Genomic DNA, 25,608 nt, shown 5'->3' on the forward strand with positions numbered 1-25,608 from the left:
ACAACGCTGATATTCTTACTATACAAGAAACCCACTTTCCTGCCTCCAATATCTCCAAATGCACCCACAAGCAATACCCACATGTCTTTCTCTCTTGTGCAACTGACAAGAAAAAAGAGGGGTGCTTTTGGCTATCAGAAACTCAAAGATTCTATCCTTGATAGTGAGGGTCCATACATCATCCTCATAAACTTGCATCCTTATACCCGGTGGCAGTTTATACTCCTAACTTACACCAACTGAGATTCCCTCATAGGTTGCTCAAACATATCAACTCAATAAAATATGGGTACTTACTCATTTGTGGAGATTTTAACATCACAACTGACTCCCCACATGGACTCCTCCTCTAATGCCTCTAACCGCGGATCTTCACTACGTAATCTATTGCATAACGAGGAGCTGTATATTGTTTGGAGGTGCCAACATGCAAACGAAAGAGATTACACATATTTCACCTCCAGACACCATACATACTCCTGTATTGACATATTTTTAACTGATAAATGGTTGTTACAAAGAGTGTCTTCTTCGAGTATATATGAAAAAACATGGTCAGACCATGCTGCAGTATCTATTGCTATTGCTAAACAGGGCGCTCTCCCTGCAACCCCCATCTGGCGCCGCAATATAAAGCTAATGCAGGAATCGAAATGCTCAAAATTAATTGCCCAACATCTCAGGGATTTGTTTGCTCTTAATGCCGGGTCGGTTGAAGACCCAAATACCATGTGGAATGCACACAAAGCGTACATAAGGGGAATACTCAAGTTCAACAGGTCACTAGAGCTAAGAGATGCTATGACCTTCAACTAAACAAACTTATCACCGAAATACATAATTTAGAAGCCAGTAACAAAACTACACCATCACCCACACTATCAGCCTCCCTTCAAAAATGTAGAGATGACTTGAGAATTCAATTAATTAAATTTAACAATATGATAAATACCTAAGACATCTAAAGCTTAGTTCCTACGCTAATGCTAACTGAGCAGGTAAACTGCTGACCAAAAGGGTCAAAGTGGCACAATCAAAATCAAGGATTCAATATTTACTCCACCCAATTATAAAACATAAAATAATAAACCCACAAGAAATTGCTGACCAGTTCACTGATTATTATGGGGCGTTATACAATTTAAAAAATTACCCTCAAACTCATCCTTTCAAAGAGGACATCAATGTCTTCCTGGAAAATCTGAATTTACCAAAATTATCAGACCTGCAACTTGCAAACTTGAATTCTCCTTTCACATCTAACGAAATAGAGAGGCTCAAAACATCTCTTCCAAATGCTAATTTCCCTGGACCCAACAGTCTCTCAAACTAGTTTTACAAAGCTTTCAGCATGTTATTAACCCCCATTTAACTAATGTGTACTTGGCAGCAACTCAAACTTCCTTCTTCCCACAAGAGATGCTACAAGCATATGCGGTGACCCTACCCAAAGCAGGGAAGGACCCTGTCACTCCAGTAAACTTCAGGCCTATATCACTTCTAAATTCAGATATTAAAACTTATGCCAAACTACCAGCAAAATTCCTATCCACTCTAACACCATTTCTGATATAAAGCGACCAGATGGGGTTTGTAAAGGGGCAACAACCCTCGGATGCAACTAGAAGGACCCTAAATCTCATACACTTTGCAGAGAAAACCCAAACACCTTCTCTGCTACTGCCTTTTGACATATATAGGGCATTCAATAGATTTCACTGGCAATATATGACTAGCACACCAATTAAATTTGTTCTTCAAGGCCCCATACTGGGGGCAATCCTTGCCTTGTACTCCTCCTCTCAAAAAATGGAACCCACCAAGGATGCCCTCTATCCCCTTCCATCTTTAATCTGGGGATAAAACCACTAGTGGAATCTGTCTGCAAAAATCCCCTTATTACAGGATTTCAGTTCAGACATAGACCACATAGTATTAATCTTTTTGCAAATGATGTTATCCTCTTCTTGACAAACTCATTGACATCACTACCTATAGTACATCAAACTCTAACACAATTCAGTTCTATCTCATACGATAAAGTTAACTTCTCGAAGTCCCTAATACTGGACCTGGACCCCCCCCAAAGTAAAACAATACCCACAAGAAAAATTACAATTCACTTGGAGTTCTCAGAAAGTACCATATCTGGGCATCCCTCTGACAGCCTCAACAACATTTCTAACCCTAATTTTATACCCCTAAATCAAAAAATCAAAAGTCAACTACAACGAATGGCTAAATATGATCTCACCTGGGTGGGCAGACTTGCAGCCTTCAAATATTATTCTTTTTTAGAGTGCTCCCCATCACAGTCTCAGCATCTTACATCAGATCCCTCAGGGGCCTACTAAACAATTTGTATGGAAAGGTAAAAAAACAAGATGTGCCCACACAAATTTGCTCAAATACAGATTTGCAGGTGATATGGGGAAGATAGACATTCAAGACTATCATTGGGCAGCGTTATTAGACCAAACCAGATACTGGTTTGGAAAAAAGGAAGAACCCTTATGGTTAGATATTGAAAAAGCCATGTCAAATACCCAAGATATCACCTTTATGGTAATATATGACACTTGGAAACAATGGGACACATCTTCTTTTTTCCCCACTTATGGCAGCATCCATACGAGCTTAGTGATTCTTATTTACACAATCACAACATCCAACACAGATAAAACTACCTGACCTCCCAGTCCCTTTCTATATGCTAAACCTCTCCAAGAGTGTGGTTTAAGCAAAGTAAAAAACATATTTTCTAGCACCAAACTCAAGACATGGAAAAACCTGAGAGAAGAGTTTCAGCTCCAGAACAATACACACTTTACATGTATCTGCATTATACACTTCTTGTCAAAATACCCCTCACCCACAAAAAACAGTTCCCCTGGCATATGGAAATTATTTTCCTCACAATTACCCTTATGGAAATATATATATATATATATATATATATATATATATATATATATTTGTTTACTAAAGGCATTATAAACCTTCCTGCCTGCACCACTGTAGTCTAAGAACAAACACTTCCTATAAAGAAGCTACATATCCCAAAAATTTGCACTCCCACATGTGATGCAACACAGAGGATATGTCGATGGAGAGATTTTGATCTGGAACAAAACAATTTTTGTCCCTTTAGCGAATTGAGACAAGCTAAGTGAAAGATAATATGGACATAGGAGAATTGATCAGCCATGACGCTACAAACTGCAGACACAACATGTGAGCCTATCATTACAAGGTAAGGCAAACAAAGACACAGGGAATATAACTACACTAATACCTAGTTAAAACAACAAACGCATTTGAAGATGTACAATTCCTTTAAGTTCTGCAATATTTTCAGGGTACATTTTTAACAGGCTTTGTAAACAGTTTTTTTGCCATTATGGCATCCAATATAGATACTCCAATAGTCCAGTTTATTGTCTTAAAGTCTTCTGTACTAAAAAATGTTGAACTGAGAGGTAACAGTTATTTGACTATATTAAAAAAACAAAAAACAAAGCTGGAATAACTGCTGAACAAAACAATGGTTTGTGACAAAACAGAGTGTGGTAACCCCGGATGTAATTGTAGTAAAATGAAAAATTACTCTAGGAGGCCAAATTTCAAATTAAAGCTGGCTTAATTTTGACAAAGAATCAGAAAATATAAATACATGGCAAAAACCACTTAAAATTTCACCTTCATTACTAAGGCAGAAAGGGGAGGCAATGTCATGTCAGTTTGACTGTGCACTCTGGCAAATGGTTAGGAGTGCTCTGAATTTAAAACTTCTTTCCTTTATGAACCAATCATTTAAATGAATAAACCTTTCTCTCTCATTCTCCGTGGCCTTGAAAATCCATTTGGGGATAACTATTTGCATGTCCTTGAAAATATATGCACAGCATTTGTAGTCACAGTCATGAGTATTTACTTTTTTCTTGGTCCTGGAAAAATGTACTGAATGTTTGACCTAGGAGGCTCTATTAGAACAAAACACAATTTTTCAGTTGCTGTGTATGGTGCATTGACTGATAAGAATGCCATTAAATTATGGTTGGAACCAGGTGCAATCTACCTCTAGATTTGTATGTTTGAAACAACTACTTGCAGTATGCATAAGGCTTGGGTGCTCTTAACATTTTTGTATCAATATTGGGCAATCTTTTGTCAGTGAAATTGATAACCTTGAGATATCTATAGCTAGTAGACACCCATCAACCATAGCCTTCAATTCTGACAGGATAGTTATACTGTCTATGTAGAAAGGGTGATGAAATTAGAGACATAAAAATGTTTTGACTACATTACAAAGTTTATTTAAATTGACTAATTTCATCTCCTTTCAAACATTAAAAATAAATGTTTTCCTACAGAGGTTTACATACAACTGCACTTTCATAGCATATGGATGTGCCTGTGCATTTACAGACTGTTTGTATAAATAAAACCTATCTACTCTTTCATTTATAGCCAGTGTTTGTTTTACACTGCAACACAATAACACAATTCAGTTTTCCTAAAGCAGGAAGTATGATATTAACATAGGTGTGCCTGGGCACACCCTAATGACCTGTGCACCAGGCCAGATAAGTCAGTGCAGCCTTCCCAACAGTACCAATCTTGTGTCCTATTAGTTCAACAGAGGGGCCCGGGCACCTGCCATGCAGGAGGACTGGCTGTACTGCCTTATTGCAGATACCAATCCTCTTGTTCCTCCCTGCAGCACTGCTGGCTTCTTCTCTCCCTCCCTCTGGCTGCACTGCTAGGAGATCATTTCTAGCATCTGCGCCTCTATCCTGCCTTCAGTCTCTTTCTCAGTCTTAAATATAGGACATCAGGGGTCTGTGTAGAACCTCAATATTTCAAAAAAGCCCCAGCAAAAGAGAAGTTAAAAAATGTAAAAAGTAAATAAATTAAATCTAAACAAAATGTAAACAAAAATAAAATGTAATAAAATAATTTAAAGAATTAAGGACTTGTTGACATGTGCTTTGCACTTTTTAATTCCTGCCATGGCTGCCACTATTTAGCCCTTTATATACTTACAGCAGGAGGAGCAGGGCAGTAGCACAAAGATCAATCATATGCCTTTCTCAAAATAAGAGAAGAGCACTCAATAGAAACCACACATCGCTCCAGATGAAATGCCTTCAAAAATCCTCACAGTAACAGCACATTTGCAGGGTGCAGGCTCAATGTGCAAGCCATATAGAACAAAAAGTATGTCTGGACAGCCACACTCCAATGCAAATATTTATTAAAAAGGGAATAAAATACCACAGCATACAGAGGTACGGATCAAAGACATCTGACTCGTTTCACACTACTAGCAGTGCTTAATTATAGCTATGATTAAGCACTGTTAGTAGTGTAAAACGCGTCAGTGTCTTTGATCTGTACCTCTGTATGCTGTGAAATTTTATCCTCTTTTCAATAAATATTTGCATTGGAGTGCGGTTGTCCAGACACACTTTTTGTTCTATAAGAGGAGAGCAATCGAGAGTAGAGGCTGTACTTGAACAAATATCCAGAAGGTTTTTTCTATTTTGTATTCTGTATTGGAGAATTTTTTTATGCACTTGTAAAAAAAATTATTCTTTCACAATCGCACCTGGTTATAAATTCACTAAACAACTGCTTCAGGATTTAGTTTTGTTTATGCACATATCCTTAGGAGGACAACAGATGCCTTACAGCTTTTTTAATTCCAAAAATAAAAATTGACCATAGTGGAGCCTACAAGTGTTTATATAAGATACATGCATTAACTTTCTTCTTTCAGCTTGTTTTCTTTATTCTCACCTGGTATTCCTGCAAATAGCACACTTCATCTGCCTGGTTGGCCACATTAACTCACTCCATTGTATTTATGGAGGGAGCAAAGGTTGGCACCCAGACCTGACTACAAAAAGGTCTGCCTTTGTTGCATCTCCATTTCATGAGGGTGAGGAGATAAGTTGTTTACAGAAAAAAGGCAATATTGTTTTAGCTTTCAGTTCAGCTCGCAGGAAGTAATGAAGACATTGAATTTCTGGCTGGATCAACGTGTATTTTCTGAACCTATTGGGAATGCTCTTAGCCTGGAAAGAATAACTAATCCACATCTAGGGGGGGACTGATAAGCTGAAACATGTTCAATATTTATTCTTGAATTTAGTTATCTTTTAAGCATCCAGTGGCATAACATATTTTTGCAAGGCTAAGGTACCTTTAGACAAGAATTAATTTTATTGTAATACTTGGACTGCAGTAGAAGCTACACTTCTAAAGCCACTTACAATTCAGACATCCATCTCCAAAATATTTTACGTATGTTATTAAATAATGAAAATGATATGGCAGAATTATTCTGTTAATATAAAATGTAATAACTTGACATATGCTAATTGTCTCAAAACAAAAAATATATATTTTTTAAGTTTCTTTTAAGCTGACTTTGATATTTCAATCCAAGTTTTCTACAAGTTTAAAAAGTCATTTTTGGCACTATTGCAGCTTCAGAGGAGTGCTGACATGGTTCTTTTTGGGATTTGTGACCTAATTTTTCAAGCTCTATTTTTATGCCTGTAGCAACACTGTCACACAAAGGAGTATTAATTCTATTGCCTGACAGTAAAGGACATATGTAAATTGCATTTTAGAGAGTGCCTGAGAAAGCTAGCTTGTTAGACTTTATGGAGTATCCTGCTGTCAACCCCAAGCAAAACCTCAACATAAATTGACCCTGACAAAATAGGAGCCTTTTTAATATAATACTGTAATATATATATATATATATATATATATATATATATATATATATATATATATATATATATATATATATATATATATATATATATATATATATATATATATATATGTGTTATAATACCACCTATTATGTCGGTAGTGTGCAGAGTTTAGGCTACAGTTTATATCCAAATCACACTGTCAATTCAACAACATACAGTTGTATTTTTAATCATGGGAATGCCAAGGTCTGAGGAAATCTTTTTTTGATGCTATTATCCAAGCAAATTTAACACAATTGAAAAATCACAAAATGAGGCATTTGTTAATGTTTTTGTGTGCACCAAAAGAAGGTGTCACTAGAACACCAATACAAGGTACTTGTACAGATAACAGATTGTTATCCATATAGCTGAAATGTATTTATCATGCATTTTTTAGTTTTCTTACACACTTTATTTACATACTGTAACCTAATAGATTCATATTAAAGAAGCAGATGTTTAAAATTGACTTAGACCTGATTTAGACCTATTTAGACAGCTCACTCTTAAGTTATACTGGTATTTCTATATTTAATTCTCTGCATTATGAAATCTATTGTCACCCAACACATATATAAAGAGAATAGTGATTGTTCTGCCCCAAAGAGCGTGCAGTTTGATAAATGCCAATGTTTGTTTAAATGTGTAAAATACAATTTTGCTTTTCTGTTATTATTGAGCCATCTAGTCATCAAGTGTCATTCATGCCTTTTGTTTAATCATTCTAGGAGGGTCAAAGGAAACAGAGATTTTTATGTATTTAGACCTATTAAGACAGCTCATCCTTCAGTTATACTGGTATTTCTATATTTAATTCTCTGCATTAAGAAATCTATTGTCACCCAACACATATATAAAGAGAAGAGTGGTTGTTATGCCCCAAAGGGCATGCAGTTTGATAAATGCCAATGTTTGTTCAAATGTGTAATCTACATTTTTGCTATCCTGTTATTAATGTGCCATCTAGTGAACAATTGTCATTCATGCCTTTTGTTTATTCATTCTGGGAGGGTCAAAGGAAACAGAGATTTTTGGGAAAGGTCATTCACCATCTTAGTTTTCCTTCAGACTGCAAGAAGCACATACTCTGTAATGCTGGATACACACTATACAATTTCCATTAGATTTTTTCATTTAGATTTACCAAAACCATATAATATGAGATCAAACCTAAACACTTTCAATCTGTATGCAATCAGGCAGACCCTTGCACTACATAGTTGAAGGTAAATCTAAAGGAAATCTAACAACAAAAGTTGTATAGTGTGTATCCAGCTTTACTCTCCTTCTTGTGTGAAAGTATCACAGATAGATATATTCTGTCTAGCTCAATCTAGTCTCATGATAATCCATATATTAAAACATTTTTATTGTATTCATTTTACATGTTATGACATATACTAATTGTATATACATTTCTTATTTGTTTTACACCATCTTTTGCACAGTTAATACATTTTCAAACGTCATCACAGTCTCGGTAATTGATTGTATGGGAGGAGTTTATGGTGTCCGTGAGGCTGCTAGATCTGGGATACAGTAATCAGTAGCAGCTCTGCAAATTGCAACTAATATCAAACTAAAGTACGCAGGGCTGTGAAGGCTAGCCATAGACTCAAAATGAATGTATTTCTTTCAAATAGGCATTATAATCCAGAGAAACACAATGTTGCACTGTGTATACTTCATGATTTTTATATTAGAAGTTAATAAGACACAGTTTTCTTTATTGTTTTGTTTTATGCATGGTGTGGAAACATGTTGAAGAATAAAAACTATTAGAAGCTCATTTGTTAAGATCAATGAACATAATGTACAAAAACCACAACTTTACACTCAAAAATTCTTCTGTTATAGCTATCCCTCTACTGGGTGGTCCAAATACAGTTCAACTCTCTTGAAAAGAAAAGACTGGATAACAAAAGTTGACCCAACTCAGTTCATTACCACAAAACTTTAGTGGAAGTTAAAACAAGCCTATTTGTGCTCACATACTCTAAGAAGTAGCAGGGTTGTCAGAAGCCATGCTGGAGAAGTAACTGCAGGAGCTCCTGCATACCATGGTCAGCAGTGGAACTCCTATATAGTAAACAAACTCTGCATTGTAAGACCTGGCCAGCAAGATGGAAGAGTATTAACATACTCTTGACCATACCTACATCCTGTGTTTTTGTTGCTAGTCTCTTCAATTGAACTGCTCTGTTTCAGATCGTGACTTTCTTTCCTGATCTCCCAGAAGCTGTCTGGTTTTTTTTTCCTGCATTGTCAGAGGTAGTTTGTGTGACAATGCTTTTAAAATACTGGCTTAGTGTCTTAATGGATAACAGGCTACCTGATTACCAGCTTTCATCTTGTCTCCTGATTGGTTTTGTACCCTGTTTGGTCATTGTAGTCTATTGCCACATATAACACTTTGATGCCCTGTATTTATGTGTACTTTCAGATCCTACCTTTTTTCAAGAAGTTTGTAAACTTACTTTGTGAAGTAATGTAAATGGGCAGAAAAGTTTGCAAAATTGAACACCAATGCAAGATGGACATTTACAATAACCACCAACACAATAGAGGATTTTACACTGACTACCAATGTAACTCACCATCAATATAATGGGGGTCTTTTAAGTGGTTAATGACTTTATACTTCCACTGGTAAATTACACTGACTACTAAAGTAATAAGGTATTCTTATGGAAAAAAAAAGGTATTCTGTTTTTACTACCAATATAACTAGACAAATATACTGTATGTATGGAGATGAAGGTTCACACTTTTCTGTCATATATTGTGCTGTTACAGTGTGATATAATGTAATGTTGTGCATATATATATATATATATATATATATATATATTGGTTTTGCAATATACCATGTGTGGTATAATGTGATATTTCAGTCTGATATGTTTTTGGTAGGGCAGGCACGTAATCCCTGAAATTAATAAAGATTGGTGCAGAAAGATTTTGCAAAAGTGTCTCACGGGCATTCTAAAAGTAGCAGAGTGTGCACCAAATTAGTTTACTTTTCTAGAACTTGTACTTGAATTTAGCACAATGCTTTTACAACCATTGTATGTATTGGCAGTCTAAACTTGCTATTGGAGAAAAGTTCTCACGTTAACATCTTTAATGGAGACTTATCAAATTACAGTACTCAAGTCATTAAAATCCCTATGTAAAGAATTTCCTGAGATGTCCTTTTTTTTCCTTTTAATGCAATGTAGGTGAATAGATGTACTATACATAGAAAGAAATTGCAGTTTAAAAATAAAAACACTGTGGTGTCATTACTTTGGCTGCTGCTACTTATTGTAAGCTTCATGTGTTCCATTTCATAGTTGATTTTCACTTGACTTTTTTTTTTTTTTCCTCAGTGTCGCATTTTATCATAATGTCTATAAATTTCATTTCAAACAAATAATCTAAAGGAGCCATACATCAACAAAACCCTATGAATAAAAAATGGCTACTGTACTGCATTCCATTGTCCTTTTTTTTTTTTAACTTGATCATGGTTTAGGGTCTCATGTGATGGAGATGAATGTTTGTAGGGGATGTTTGATTCCATTTCCAACAGTGATAACATCACAGCACCAACACCCTACCACTGAAGCTTCTAATGTGGAGATTACATGCAGGCTTGTTTGATCTCTGTAATCTAGATCTATACTATCTGGTAAGAGGCTGCTTTTTTCTAAGGAGCACCTTTTGGAACACGTTGGACTATTTACCCTATTTGTTTCATGTATGATATGAAGGGATCCTATGGACTTTGAGTTTTAAGATTTATTGATGCTTTTTGGTTCAATATTATATGTTTGGCATTTATCAGTGCATTTGCACTTTATTCTTGTACACATATTCGTTTTGGTAATTTACAGTATCTCACAAAAGTGAGTACACTCCTCACATTTTTGTAAATATTTTATTATATCTTTTTATGTGACAACACTGAGTAGCTTAAGTGTATGAGTAACCATGTTTCCAATAAAAACCCCTAATTTCTTTTTTTTTTAATTCTTTATTGAATTTTACAACATGAACCGAGTAGGACAGTTTCAAAGACTTAAACATATCGAAGCAACCTAACCAAGTTGCAAACATATAACAATTTATCTTGTTTCATTCTGCTCGCAGGTGGAATACTGGCCAAGTTCTAGAATTTTTGTACAGAGAGAGCAAAGTACGTAGTTGGAGATAACAGCCAATAGGGTAGGTAGGTGATGTGAACAAGGAAGGTAATTCCATTCCCCCCGAGTCCCCCCTCCCAACCCCAGCGGGATAGAGGGGAGGAGTCAGCCGGGAATAAGGGCGCAGCGCTCCGCTGCTAAGGGGCAGCAGGAGCACCAGGCCCAAGACCCAGAAGGCACAAGTCATGGCACAATAATATGAAGTAGAATACAAACAGGTCTTTTGAAAACGCCCACTAACAGGGTGAAACGCATTGACGTATTTCCGGCGTGGAGCCACGTAACGTCACTTCCGGTCGGGCTTCCTGGTCTCGGTGGAACGCACGCTAACAGCGGCGTTCCTGTTTGTTACATCGCTTTCTTATTCACTTTATCTTGTAAGTACAACTTAATCAGTGGGGAATAAACACACATTTGGAACGTATTACACTATCAGCTCCTTTCTTTCATCCGCATATATCGGGGTAACCCATATTTGTCTGAACGGAGGGATTCGAATTCTGGATGAACCATTGGAGCACGGATGACACAGTCTCAGTATACCTAAAATACGCTGAGCCATTCACAGTGTGGTGAGTAGGGGACCTGGAGGGTCACTCGTTGAGCACTCAATTCACCTGGATGGATATGCACTTGAGCACCTTTATCCACTTGCACTGAAGGAACCAAGATTTGCACTAAAGCACTTTTATAATTTATTAAGAGACTTTTTTTAATTAAAACACCATTGTATTTATATGATTATATATATTTTCTTTGTTTTTATATCTGTTGCTAGCGCTGTTTTAATATAAATTTACACATTTTTTCCAACATTTGGTTTGGATGCACAGCAGCTGCACTTTGTTTGATACACTTTCTAATTACCAATATATTAATTGTGTTGAGCGCTGTTATAAATTTGTTTTCTAATAGAATACAAACGGTTGATAGAATACCTGGGGTAGCTACCCTAACTCAGAGATCATGGATGGATCAGAAGACTAAGGAGGAGCCCTGGGGGGTTAGTGTGGTACTGTTGCCAAGGAGTCGCAAGTACTGTATGTAGGGATGGGCAATTTTTACGTTGCGGTTTGCCATTTAGGGTACAATGAAGGTGATCCAGGATAGGGGCAACAGCATCATGGATGATGACGAGAGAGTGGAGATGCCCCCAGATGTGTAGAGAGCCATAGGGCAGATGTGGATGCTAGACAAACCAGATATGGGTGGGTGAGCGATGTGATTCAGTATTTTAGGGAAAAGGTAGGTCCGGAGAAAGGAGAGACATCCCAGAGGGTTGGGTACATTGGTACATCTGAATAGTTGCTGATGGTAGTGATGTGTCAATAAAAGCAGACCATTTTTGCCGTAGGTGTGGGGTAGGACCCCGCTTGGATAGGTATGAATCCAGACTTTCTTTGTTTATCAGGGATATCAGGTTGGTTTTGACATCTTGTATTGTAGAAGGGTAAGGGGTGGCCCATTTTTTGAGAATTGCCCTTCCTGCAGACATGAAGCATGTCGAAAGCTAGGTTTTGTTGTGATGCAAAAAGGTTTGACGATTGTTGGGGTCATTCATAGTGGGGGGGTGGGGACAAAGTATCCAAAGAGTAGAGGGAAGATGTCCTTTTAGGGTGGACACCCCATGACCCTTAAAGCGAGGATTTCCGCTTGGTTCCAAAAAGGGGATATGGGAGGGCAAAGCCAGAACCTGTGGAGTAGGTAAGGTTTGTCCACACAGCACAGAGGACACAGGCATTTGAGGGGTTGTTTTTTCGAGGACACGAAGGGGATGTAGGCACGACGCATTATTTAGAACTGTTGTTCACGAAAACCCCTAATTTAACCACTTAAGGACCACCCGCCGCAGATTTACACCGATGGGATGGGGCTGGCGGTTGTAAACACAGCTGACCGTTCTTCTCTCTGGAATGATCACAGAGCACCTGGGATCCTTCTATATAGGATCACAGGTCTCTGTGCTCATTTTTAAAAGCCCATACAGCTAGAAACACTCCCCTGGGCTTACATTTAACCCCTTGATCACCCACTGTGTTAACCCCTTCCCTGCCAGTGTCATTATTACAGTAACAGTGCATATTTTTAGCACTGATTACTGTAGTAATGTCACTGGTTCTCCCAAAAGTGTCAAAAATGTCAGTTAGGGATCTGATCTGTCCGCCGCAATGTCGCAGTCCTGCTAAAATCGCAGATCACCGCCATTACTAGTAAAAGAAAAAAAACAATGAAAATGATATAAATATTTCCCATAGTTAGTCGACGCGATAACTTTCGCGCAAACCAATCAAGATATGCTTATTGCGATTTTTTTACCAAAAATATGTAGCAGAAAACAAATTGGCCTAAAATGTTAAAAAATTTAGTTTTTTACATTTTTTTGGGGGGGGGGGAATGTTATATAGCAGAATGTGAAAAATATTGTTTTTTTTTTTCAGAATTGTCGCTATTTTTTTGTTTATAGCATAAAAAATAAAAATCGCAGAGATTATCAAATACCACCAAAAGAAAGCTCTATTTAATTTTATTTAGTTACAGTGTCGCACGACCGGGCAATTGTTCATTAAATTAACGCAGTGCCAAATCACAAAAAATGGCCTGGTCATTAAGGGGGCAAATCCTTCCGTTCCAAAAGTGGTTAATGGTATAAATAGATAGATTTAATAATAGCCGTAGATATAAGTGTATGCACCAGACATATGTATAGGGGGAAAAAACAACAACTCAAGAAAAGACTGAGGGGTTCCACAAATTAGCCAGCTACTAGAGTAGTTTCTGGCTAATCAAGATATTTGAAATGCTAACACAATATTCACTAATTGGCACAGTAGCTGTATCATTTAATGGAAAATAAAAATAAAAAAATAAATATATATGTTAGGAACGCTCCCTGAGCACACTGATGTGCTGTCATGAGTCTGCCATCTAAAGGGTTAACCTAGTGCAGACTAATTGCAGTAATTGGCAACAGGCTGCCTTATTTAAACATCTCAGCAGCACTGTGTCTTTGCTGTCTTGTCTGCAGCTCCTCCGGTGTTCCTGAAATCTGCGTCCTGTTACCTGCTTGATACTCGTTTGGCTTGTTCCTGACCTCGTTGACCTGCTTCCCGTCCTGACCCTTGGCTTGTTTGACCATTCTCTCAGATCTCCAATGCTGCTTATCTACCTTTGGATCTTGACCGTTTTCCCCCTTGGTGGGGCGACCCTGAGGACCGGGACCTGGTATTCACACGCAGCAAAGTCCAGTCTCACCACTAGAGGCTCTGGTGAAAACTGGTGGATACTTTTATTCCGCACCTCAGGTTAGCCTGTGTCACTTACCTTGGGGGCTCCTGTCTAAGCTCCGCCCTCCGGAACACGTGAGGCCTTTCTCTGCCGTCAGGCTACCATTTGTATCCCTAATAATATATATATATATATATATATATATATATATATATATATATATATATATATATATATATATATATATATATACATATATATATAAACACACTATATTATCAAAAGTATTGGGACACCTGCCTTTAAACACTGCAGGGTTCAATATTGAGTTTGCCCACCCTTTGCAGCTATAACAGCTTCAACTCTTCTGGGAAGGCTGTCCACAAGGTTTAGGAGTGTGTCTATGGGAATGTTTCTTCAGCAAAGAGAGAGGAAATATACTCCTTGCCAAAGGTCCTTATTAGTCAGTGAGACCCAACACTCATATATTATTTTTGTCTCTGTCTGTTTTCGAGATCCTCTATCTTTGATTTGAAAGCAGTTAAAAATAATGTCACCATCTCTGTGGTAAGAGGGGCAACATAGTAATTATTATTACTAACACCGTTTTCCAATTCAGTAGTGTGTTCCCGTACATTATGTATGTCATGCCAAATCAGTGCAATGTCTTCACTTACTACACAAACCTGCCCAATAAGTGCTAGAATAGAGGCAGAACATTGCTGAACTGGAGCAAATATCCCTTTTAGTAGGTTCTTGAACCTCTCCATCCACCCCTGAGCCACAGAGTGTGTTAACTAAGTCCCACTACATGACTGCTCAGACTATGTTGAGCAGAGTCACTGCCAATTACTAACTGAGCAGAGCCTCTGCCCATAATTTGTTGCCTAGGACCGCAGCTTCTGGATTGCTGGCAAACATTGTGACACTTGTGACACACTTCTTAATGGAATCACCAAACACAGATTGTTGAGTTGAATCCTCCAATTGAGTTGCCACCAGAACAAGAGTGTTTTCATCCTGTTGTATTTGCATCTGGGAAATGTCAAATGCAGGGACACTAATAGAGATGGCCATCCGTTGGCCCTCATTGTTTAAAATAATGGTTATTCCCCCGGGACCCCCCTTCTCTCCCCTACCATCCCACTTTACTTTCATCCCCTTTTCCTACTCTTTTATAGTAGAAGTTCTAAATGGTTCTAGAGCTATGCAGTTATGGCTCCCTATATACTTGATATATTTATCATAGACCTACCCACAATATATAATTAGATTCCTTTATCCGATTTCACTCAACTGCCAGGTAGGTCACGGTGGACTTTCTTGGCACAATCTATACTTGATGACCCGATACTTCTCTTGACCACTGACAATCTTGTTGTTTTATTGTTAAAACATCTTGTTGTACAAGCAGCCTTACTATTGATACTATTGTTCACTGTAACTTATGAGGCCCACTTAGTGTCATGCTCTTTTTGAAAACAATAAAGAGATTAAACAAGAAAAAAAATGGTTGTTATGGCAAAAAATGATAAATGTAGGGAGAAAACATGTTTTTTGCACAGGGGCCCAAAATGTACTTTGTTTAATACTTCATATCTGGCATGCTCCCTAAACATGATCTTCCTGCTGGAGAGCTGAAGCTGTTCTTGACTATACATATAACAAGATTAGTATAGCACCTGCTTTGCGGAAAACTCCCCAAAGCAGGTTTTACAAAACGCCTTTGCTGTATATTTATGAGAGCAGAAAATACAGTTTATAAACCAGAAGAGCCATAAGCACTATTTACAAATCACTCAACCTTGATACTAAAAGGTGGCAGATGTCCATGCCAGCATTTATCCATGCTGAAATGTAAGTTTTGGCATCTTTTATTCTTATTGCAGGAAGCAGTGAAATAAGATGGCATGCACAAAAAGAAGCAACAATACATAGCTTGTCTATGTGCAAATGGAAAATTTCTTAAATAGATTGCATATTTTAGGAAGTCCATTTTTAAACAAGTTTACTTTTTTTTTTAGATAGAAGAATAAAAATAGAACCTCTGTGCTCTGAAATTAAATTGATAGCATTCTCCACAAAGCTAAATCTGTTTCATTTTAGATGCTAATTTCTAAGACAATGAGGCAAAACAACATGACAAAAACAACTTCAAGTTAATGAAGTAAAGACAAATATATGTGCCAAGTTGTATAGAAATAGAGGAGGAGATGAGGCTTCAAAAACAAAGCATAACAGTGTACGTGTGTGTAATATATACTATATAGTATATACTTATACACACACACACACAGAGTATATATTTATAAATACAGTATATACAGTCAGTACATCTGTCACCATGTTGCAGTACGGTAAATGACACTGGGAGAGCCAGTTCTGGTAGCTTAGTGGTGGTGGGGGATCTAATAAAAGTCTGGTGATTTATGCAAACAAAGGGAAGATCAAAAAACAAAGAGATTTCCATGTATTTGCAAATGTGTGCAACCAAACCCCTGTTTTTAACGCATACTGTTAGACAGGTCAATTCGGTTGGTCGCTGACTGGTTGGTAAGTTGTGACTGGAAATCTCTTCGTTTTTTGATCTGCGTCTGCCCTTCCAGTGCTCCTTACCACTAAGACCAGTTATAGGTGGAGGCGGTGACCACTTTGTGCAAACAAAGGGAAGAGCCTGCATGCATTCAGCGCTCTTGTTGCTGCTGAGAAATGTGCTGGGGCCATGTGTCCAGACCTGTCTGGCCTTACAGACAGGCACTTTAACCTAGACTGATGTCTCATGTAAATTACCTTTGCAAGACTGCACTAGAAAAGGCTAAGATCACGCACAGACCAAGCTAGGTAGTAAATTGGTCAGGACGCTGGACCTTGTCTTGGTGGTTGTATAAAGTTGAAACTAACCCCTGCAAGGCTAAATCTTTGAAAGGGAAACAAAGCAGTGTTTAAAAAAGAAAAACAAATGTATAATACTGCTTAATAAAGGACATGGGGCTTTTGGGGCTCAATTCACTAAAGCATATCGCATGCAGTATTTGGGTCACATGATACATTTTTGCCAAATATTGCATGCAATACTGAAAATGTCAATTCACTTTCCCTTTATGTGGTATTTATCTCAAAAAGTGAAAGTCAATTCACTAGAGGAAATAAATACATAAATAAATGCTTTAAATAAGTAGTGGTCCAGGCATGCAAAATTTAAGGAATGCATGAGCTGGTTCTTAAAGAGCTGTCACCCACCCAAGGATATCCATCGGCATCCTTGCAAGCCTGAGAATAGACTGTTGTTAAGGAGTCAGCACCTGCCATGTCCTTAAAAACCATGACTTCACTGCTGTCAGTATGATTACCCTCCTGAAAGCAGAACTTAACCAAAAGAAAAGCTGGCATAAAAAAAAAAAACAAAACAAAAACAATGATATGGGGTCCCCCCTCCAATCCATAGCAGGCCCTTTGGGTCTAGTATGGATTTTGGAGGAAACTCATACCATATGCAAAAAGAAATTGTCTTTAGATACCCCCAAAATATACCAAAACAATAAGGAAAAGGGGGGGGGGCAAGCAAGCGCCCCGCCTTCTGAGCCATACCAGGCAATATCCCCTCAATGTGGGGGGGGGGGGGGTGCTTTGGCGAAAGGCTCCCAGTGGTTGAGGTTGAGGGGGTGCCTGGTGGTTGAGGGGGTGCATGTTAACTTATGGGAATTGCACCTTTTAACAAGGGGATTCCCCCCTGTGAATGAGTATGGTATTGCAAGTCCTTTAATAAAAAAAGGAAAAACATGAAATAAATGTCCCCCATAGTAAATCCAGCGTCAGTCTCGATAAATACCACCTGCTGACCAAAAAGCTGTGCACCTGACGCTTGGCTCCCACCAAATGAAATCTCTGCTTCTCACCTGCCACTAAATCAACTAAGGGGCCGAATTACATCTCTGCTTCTCACCTGCCACTAAATAAACAAATAAACTAGGGGGCAGGTCACTGGATAAGTCTGCCCCCTTATGATATTGTTGACCCAGCATGCCCCAGTCTATGATTTCACAAGGAGGCAGGTTCACCCAGTAACACCACCGGGTGATCCAGCCTCTAACCACTTAAGGACCGTCCAACATTCATTTAATGGAAGGGTGGCCCTTAATCGCAAAATCACCTACCTATTTGTGATTTTGTTAAAGGGCTCTAGGGGGGCGTAAAAGTGGTGCCGGAACCGCGCTCCCGCTGTGAATCGACCCAGGGGAGCCAACCAGCGGGTCTGGCGGCCATTATGGCCACCGGCCACCCGCGATCGTGCAGGAGAATGACAGAACAGCGGTCTGCCAATGTAAAAAAGGCAGACCGCTGTTTTGTCAGACAGGAAGAGAGAGATCTTGTGTTCCTACTAATCAGGAACACAGATCCCTCTCTTCCTGCAGTCAGTCCAGTTCCCCTACAGTTAGAAAGAATTCCTAGGAGCACACTTAACCCTTTGATCGCACCTTATGTTTTCCCCTTCCCTGCCAGTGTCATTTATACAGTAACAGTGCATATTATTTAGCACTGATCACTGTATTGGTGTCACTGGTCCCCAAAAAGTGTCACTTAGTGTTGCAGGCCCACTAAAAATCGCTGAAGTCCATAAATCTACCCCATAGTTTGTAAATGCTATAACTTTTGTGCAAACCAATTAATATACGCTTTTTGGGATTTTTTTTTACCAAAAATATGCAGTAGAATACAAATTGGCCTAAAATGATAAAGAAATTAGATTTGTTAATTTTTTTATTGGATGTGTTTTATAGTAGAAAGTAAAAAATATTGTTTTTTTTTTCAAAATTGTCAGTCTTTTTTTTTTGTTTATAGCGCAAAAAATAAAAACCACAGAGGTGATCAAATACCACCAAAAGAAAACTCTATTTGTGGGAAAAAAGGACATTCATCTTTATTTGGGTACAGTGTCGCAAGACCGCACAATTGTCAGTTAAAGCAGAGCAAAGCCATATCGCAAAAAATGGCCTAGTCATTAAGGGGGTAAAACTTTCCGGGGCTGAATTGGTTAATTTATTTAGTGGAGGGTGGGAAGCTGAGCTGTCATTCAGTGGGAGCCAAGCGTCAGGTGCAGACCTTTTATGTTTTTGTGTGGGCCAGCGGGTGTGATTAACCCTAGATTTACTTCAGGGGACATTTATTTTGTTTATTCTGTTGAAGGGGGCTTGTGAAAGGGGCTTCCAGATTCTGCTGTCAACCCCAAAACATGTGGACAAGGTGCTTTAGGGGGGATCCCTTTTAAAGCACTCCCATCTTGAGAGCATGTGGCCTGTTATGGTTCAGGAGAGGGGCGCTTGCTCCCCTTTCCTGGCCTGCCAGGCTGCATGCTCGGATAAGGGTCAGGTATGGATTTTGGGAAGGACCTCACGCCAATTTTTTGGCCTACTTGGCTGCATGCTCAGATAAGGGTCTGGTATTGATTGGGGGACCCTACAGAATTTTTTTCTTAAACCTTTTTTAATTTCAGCGTCTCTTTTACTTACATTCTGCTGTCAGTGGGGAGTCATTGTTGTTAAGGATATGGGTGCCAACTCCTTAACAGCCAGCTATTCACTGGCTGCTAAGGAGGCAGGTGGGTGCAAGCATTAAAATACCACAAGTTTTCACTATTAAAATACTGCATCACTTCAAGAAATACTGTATGCAATATTTTAGTGGCTATTTTTAGTGAATAATAAAAAATGTTTTGCAAAAATGCTATGATATATTTTATATTTTATAGTTGATCTTAAATTGGTAGATAACGTTTTGTGAATTCAACTCAAGGTGTCTGGATTTGCCAAATCATTTGTAAGATGGTTTGGGTTAGAGTGTTTCCATTAGGGTCATACATGTAAGCAATCAGATTTATGGAGGAACAAGGAAGCCAATCCTTGGGCCTGGTCGGAGCTGCATAGTTTAATGGAAGCAGTCTGTGAAAGTGCTTCTATGAAGGATGCTCTAATAGAGAGAGAGAGAGAGAGAGAGAGCAGGAGAATGCCAATAAGTCATAACAATTTAATATTCTGGACTCTCTGTTCCACATACCCCCACAGGCTCAGGATTTGTTTCTGTTATTGTCAAGTGTAACATATTTGTTAACCATTGTGCATTGCATACATTGCTATAACATTTTACTGGAGAAGTAAGAGATACCTGCACATATTCTGAGCAAGCTCATAGCCTTTATCAAAAGGAATTGTCGTGTAGTATCATTTTGTACAGCGATATGCTTTAGGTATTACAGTTTTTTTTATTAATTTAATAGTAAACACTTGAATCTCTTACGGCTATGTCCTTTCTCAAAATAAATTCTGTTAATTCAAAACATGTTGGTGGGGAATCAGTGAGGGAAAAAAAAATTGTTGGCCCCATCACATTTTCTATTGATGTGTCCTGGATGGTGTTTTAATATTACTGTTTAACATGCAAATTAGTTAAGTGTTTGCCTCTAGAAATAAATGCATGGTTCGGAAATTTTTACTTCTCAGGTAGGTATTTTGTTTCCTGGGGGGCAGACCTAGCAATTATGACCATTGCACTTTGTTTTCCATATACTCCCCCAAGCACAGCAAGAATGCACTCAAAGCAACGTACATCTTCCTGTGATTAAATAAGGTTCAAAAGTCAGGTCTCAGCAATAGGTTCTTGGTCATAACTGTTTCCCCATTCACTGCACCTCCTGTGCATCAAATATAAAACAGTTCCTCCAGATCTTTCCCAACACTAGAGTAAAGAATATTGTGATAAGGTTTCTTCTATTTTCACCCTCCCCAGGCCACATTACATTGCACTCTGACCTACATTTTGCTCTGTCTGATATTGTATACCTTGATATTAATAGAAGGGAAATCTCAAATACGGCAGTTTTGGACATTATTTTATTAGCCCATCATACTTCCATTTAGAAATGAAAATAAAATAAAAATAGCAGATAAATACTTTCTTACCTGTATTCGTCTTGAGTGAATCGTGGGATTACAGATGGCTGCAGAACTGTTATTATTACCATTGTGCTGTTAGACTTCACTGGATCTCCATCGTCGTAAGCAATGACAACCAGCTACAGAGAAAAACACACATTATGTTTTTTAGTTAAAATTATTGCTTTCATTAGAACAATGAACACACTTTCCCCAGCAATATGCTGTAATAAAGGTTTTAAAGCAAAAAAATAAATCAGACTATTCAATGTGCTAGCTAAAGAGTCTGTGTTTCTTTGTTCCTCAGGGAAAGATGCATCGCAGAACGCTAACAGAAGTTATGATGAAACAGAAGTTATGGGGCAGATTTACTAAAACTGGAGCACACAGTAGTGCATAGCAACCAATCGGCTTCTAGGTTTTATTGTCAAAGCCTAATTGAACAAGCTGGAGATGCAGTAGTAACTGATTGGTTCCTACGCACAGCTGCACCAGATTCTGTGTGCTCCAGTTTTAGTAAATCCTCTCCATTGTGTCATTGTGGACACGAGTGCATTGACTTTAATTATTTATTTAATTTAAAATGGGCACAATTAGGGACCTTAAAGAAGCTATGGTTTGTGTACAATTTACTGATAAAGGCCAACAAGCCATGAAATAGCGGTCTGTTTGCAGTTTGGAATAAACAGCGGGAGCGCGCCTCTGGCGGCGCGCGAGTGCTGCCTACAGGGGGAGGAGTCCAGCGACGTAGGTGTATGTCGCTGGATGATAACGAACCACTTTGCCGCAGTACAGTCAACGTGACTGGTCGACAAGTGGTTAAGTTAAAGTTTAGCAGTACTAGGTTAGTTCAACAATACAACTTAAAGCAGAACTGGAGCTGTAACTGTATTTGTGCATAACAAACTGAATTAAATGTAATATTTAAAGCAAATTCATTCATTCATATACTGTATGTATTTGTGCTTCATTTTGTTGAATAATATTTTTGAAAAATGCCCCCTAGCATTTCTAAATGGAGCCATCATGAGAAATGCATAGGATTCATGTAGCATTTATTTCCTGGAATACATCTGTCCTTAGCTCAAGCAAGCAGACAGAGGGTGTGATTGGTTGAGAAAGCCCCTCTTCCCTCCTCCAGGTGAAAGGAAATAAATGTCCCATGAAAACTCATGGAATGTGTGATATCAGGAAGCAAACGAAGAAGTGTGAATGAAGGTTAAAACAAAAGGTTATAATAGTTAAAGTGGTTCTTAAGACTGGGGGTTTTATACCTTAATGCATTTCCTGCATTAAGGTAAAAAAAAAAAAACCTCACTAACTATATCCCTCCTCCTTCTCTAAACACTTACTTGAGCCTGTCAGAAATCCAGCACTGTGCCCGGCTGCAGTCTTCCTCTTTTCACAGGGACTCAAACAGCAGCAGGAGCCATTAGCTCCTGCTATTGTCAATAAAATGGTGAGAGAAGGGACTTTGGGGTAGGCCCGAACCAAGCTGTGTGTGTCTATGGACAAAGGCAGTGGGGCATGGGAGTGAGCTCGCAGGTGTGCCCCCATAACAAGCCATTTGCTATGGGACACACAGAGAAGAGGAGGAGTCTGGAGCGCTAGCAGGGGACCCTAGAAGAGGAGGTTTGGGGCTGCTCTGTACAAAACCATTGCACGAAGAATGTTAATATGGATTGAGAGAATTTAGTTCAACTTTAATCGAAACCTTTGTAGCTATAATTGTGATGTTTGAACATTTTAAGATCTGTGTATACAGTATTTTATACAGTGCTTTATTTGAATGATTGTTTCAGTTAATGAGTCAGAGCATCCCAGCATTCCGTGCTATTTAATTATATGTTTAAAGTGATTGTTAAGTCAAATTAAAAAAAAAAAAAAAAATAACAAACTTGTTATACTTACCTGCTTTGTGCAGTTGGTTTTGCACAGAGTGGCCTGGATCCTCCTCTTCTGAAGTCCCTCTTTTCTGCTCCTAGCCCCTCCCTCCTGTGGACTGCCCCCACAGCAAACAGCTTGCAATAGGGGCATCCGAGCCGAGCTGCAGCTCCTTATGTCCATTCAGACACAGAGCTGTCATTCGGTCCCGCCCCTCTCTCTCCTGATTGGCTGATTGACACCCGCCGGAGCAAATGGTGCCACTGCTGTGTCTCAACCAATCAGTAGGAAGAGTCCCGGATGGCCAAGGGACATATAGACATCGCTGGAAAGAGATGGGGTTCAGGTAACTATCAGGGGGTGCTGGGGGGCTGCTACAAACAGAAGGTTTTTTATCTTAATGTATAGAATGCATTAAAATAAAAACAAATAAAAAACATTCTGCCTGTATAACTCCTTTCAATTATAATATGGCTTATAATAAGGATTACTTGTAGGTAAAGTGGATATCTCCTAAACTTATGGTGTTTAGGAATTATTCACACTGGATGCAGCTGGTGACGTTCCATAGCCAAGGGCAGAGTTTATTCTCTAGTTAGTTGCAGAAAGTAGTAATAGTAAAGAAGTTACTTTTCAATTTTTTTAACGTTAAGGAGCTTTCAAAACACTAGCTTGATGCTAATGGGCCCATGTTCTTCTTTTTCGCTATTTCCCCAGAAAGTAGGGTAGGCAATGGAACTCCTTAGGAGGTTGTACACACCCTATCTGCAACTCACAGAAGCATGTTAATTTATATTTATCCCAGTGAACTGGTAAATGGCTTCATTGGATCTCTTACCCATCTACGTTAATCTACACTAAGATATATATTCTTTGAACTTTGGATAATGTTTAGAGGAATTAAAACACCTGTCAGACTTGATTGTTAATTAGAAATAAAATAACACATTCTGCCTTTCCAAGTAATTTGTTTCTTAAAATGTTAATTGAATATTTTAATACATTGGATTAAGGGGGAAGGAAGCCTAATCTATACTTCTAAAACAGAGTAAAACAGTTTTCGTTTTTCTGATAAATATGGCCCCTTTATCTCTTTATAAGTACACTCATAGAGGGTAGCAAGGTACCCATGAAAAATTTAAGTTCATTTCCCAATCTCCATTCTTTAAAAGACTTGGACAGGTATTTTGAGCCCCTGCTGAAGGGTAAATAAGCTAGTATTTTCTGATGTCAACATTATGGGCCCTGAAACCATGGGGGTGGCATCTATGTCACTGGTGGTGAGAAATGCCACCCTACAGGATCCAAAAAATTATTAATCTTATACAATAAATTGTCACAGTGACTGTATGCCATAAGATTTTGTACTTTTCATAATCTGATTTTATCTTTTTTACTGCCCTGAATTCACACACTCTCCAATGACCCGTGTTGTTCTACTGTATGTATAGAGGCTCAACACAAAGGCACATAAAAAACAATTGCTGTCTATGTACTCTGTTCACAGTACAACACTGTGTTAAGGGGTGGTTAAAACACATTATGTAAACATTCAGACATGCTGAATTTTTCCATAGCACAACTTCTCGCACTTTATGCTGTTTAGACATGAATGAGGTGAAAAAAACACCTCTTACCAATCCTAGACAACGAAAGAGCTCTAAACTGAAATTGGATTCTTTCCTTTCAATTACTATATTTTGAAGTTTGAGTGATCTATTTGACTATAGATTATAGTAGAGGTTTTGAATAAAAAGATCCATAACATTTTACCTAGGACTAATCTAACTATTACATTTTCAAAAGCTGTATACAGTGAGAAACCAATCCATTTGCAACATATTTAGTTATATGACTATCAAAAAGGAATAGGTGGTTCCACACCAGTTGCCAGTCCAATCACCATGTTTAGAAAATCAGCTCTTTGACTAAGCTTGTGGGAAAGTATAACACATCAGAAGGGTGTGGCTTGGGAATAGACAAGCTGAAGTTGTTTTTATAAACATGGTGATTGGGCTGGCAGCTGGTATGCGGCTTCCTATTCCTGACTGATAGTCAATTTTAGCAGGCTGGACAAGCTATGTTGGATGCTGGCATCCAGCAGCCTTGAAGCCATTAGGTTGCTGCTGCATGTTTGTGCATGGAACAAAACTGTTTTTTCAATCCATAGGGTCACATTTATTTTTGTTTTTAATATCAGATAACTTCTAACAAACAATTCATTTTATGATATGAAGCAAGTAAAAATGATCAGTAGGTGGAGCTAATGTATGGAAGAACGTATGTTAAAAAAAATGTTAATAATAAGATGGGTGTCTAAGAATTAGGACTGCCAAATGCAAATGTGTGTGTGGCTACTATTTGTTATTTTATCATAAGCTAGAACAGTCTGAAAAAAAAATCTTTAGACATGCAGGAGAAGAGAGTTTCAGTGGCATTGTGAAATTCATTTTATGTACATTAACTGAAAAAATCTATGCACATGAACTGAAAAAAAAAGAGAAAGCAGGATTATGAAGTCAGGGTAGTTTTTTTTACTGTCCAGGAAAAAGATTTGTTTCACCAAAGGGACCTGAAATATCCAGGGCACTAGTGTTGGATGCAGTA

The 25,608-nt window shown here is 38.3% G+C and overlaps 1 protein-coding gene across 1 annotated transcript in view; it reads right to left on the reverse strand.

Annotated features, from left to right (window-relative positions):
• The window catches only part of PCDH15 (protocadherin related 15), a 1,730,880-nt gene that overhangs the window by 283,019 nt on the left and 1,422,253 nt on the right, over window positions 1-25,608 (reverse strand). Inside the window, exon 24 of the mRNA XM_082269384.1 lies at window positions 21,145-21,257. Coding sequence (XP_082125510.1) covers window positions 21,145-21,257 — 113 coding nt within the window. The remainder of the gene's footprint in view (window positions 1-21,144; window positions 21,258-25,608) is intronic.

Source organism: Pelophylax lessonae (genome assembly GCF_965119305.1).
Source record: "Pelophylax lessonae genome assembly, chromosome: 9".
In the NCBI taxonomy this organism is placed as follows: domain Eukaryota; kingdom Metazoa; phylum Chordata; class Amphibia; order Anura; family Ranidae; genus Pelophylax; species Pelophylax lessonae.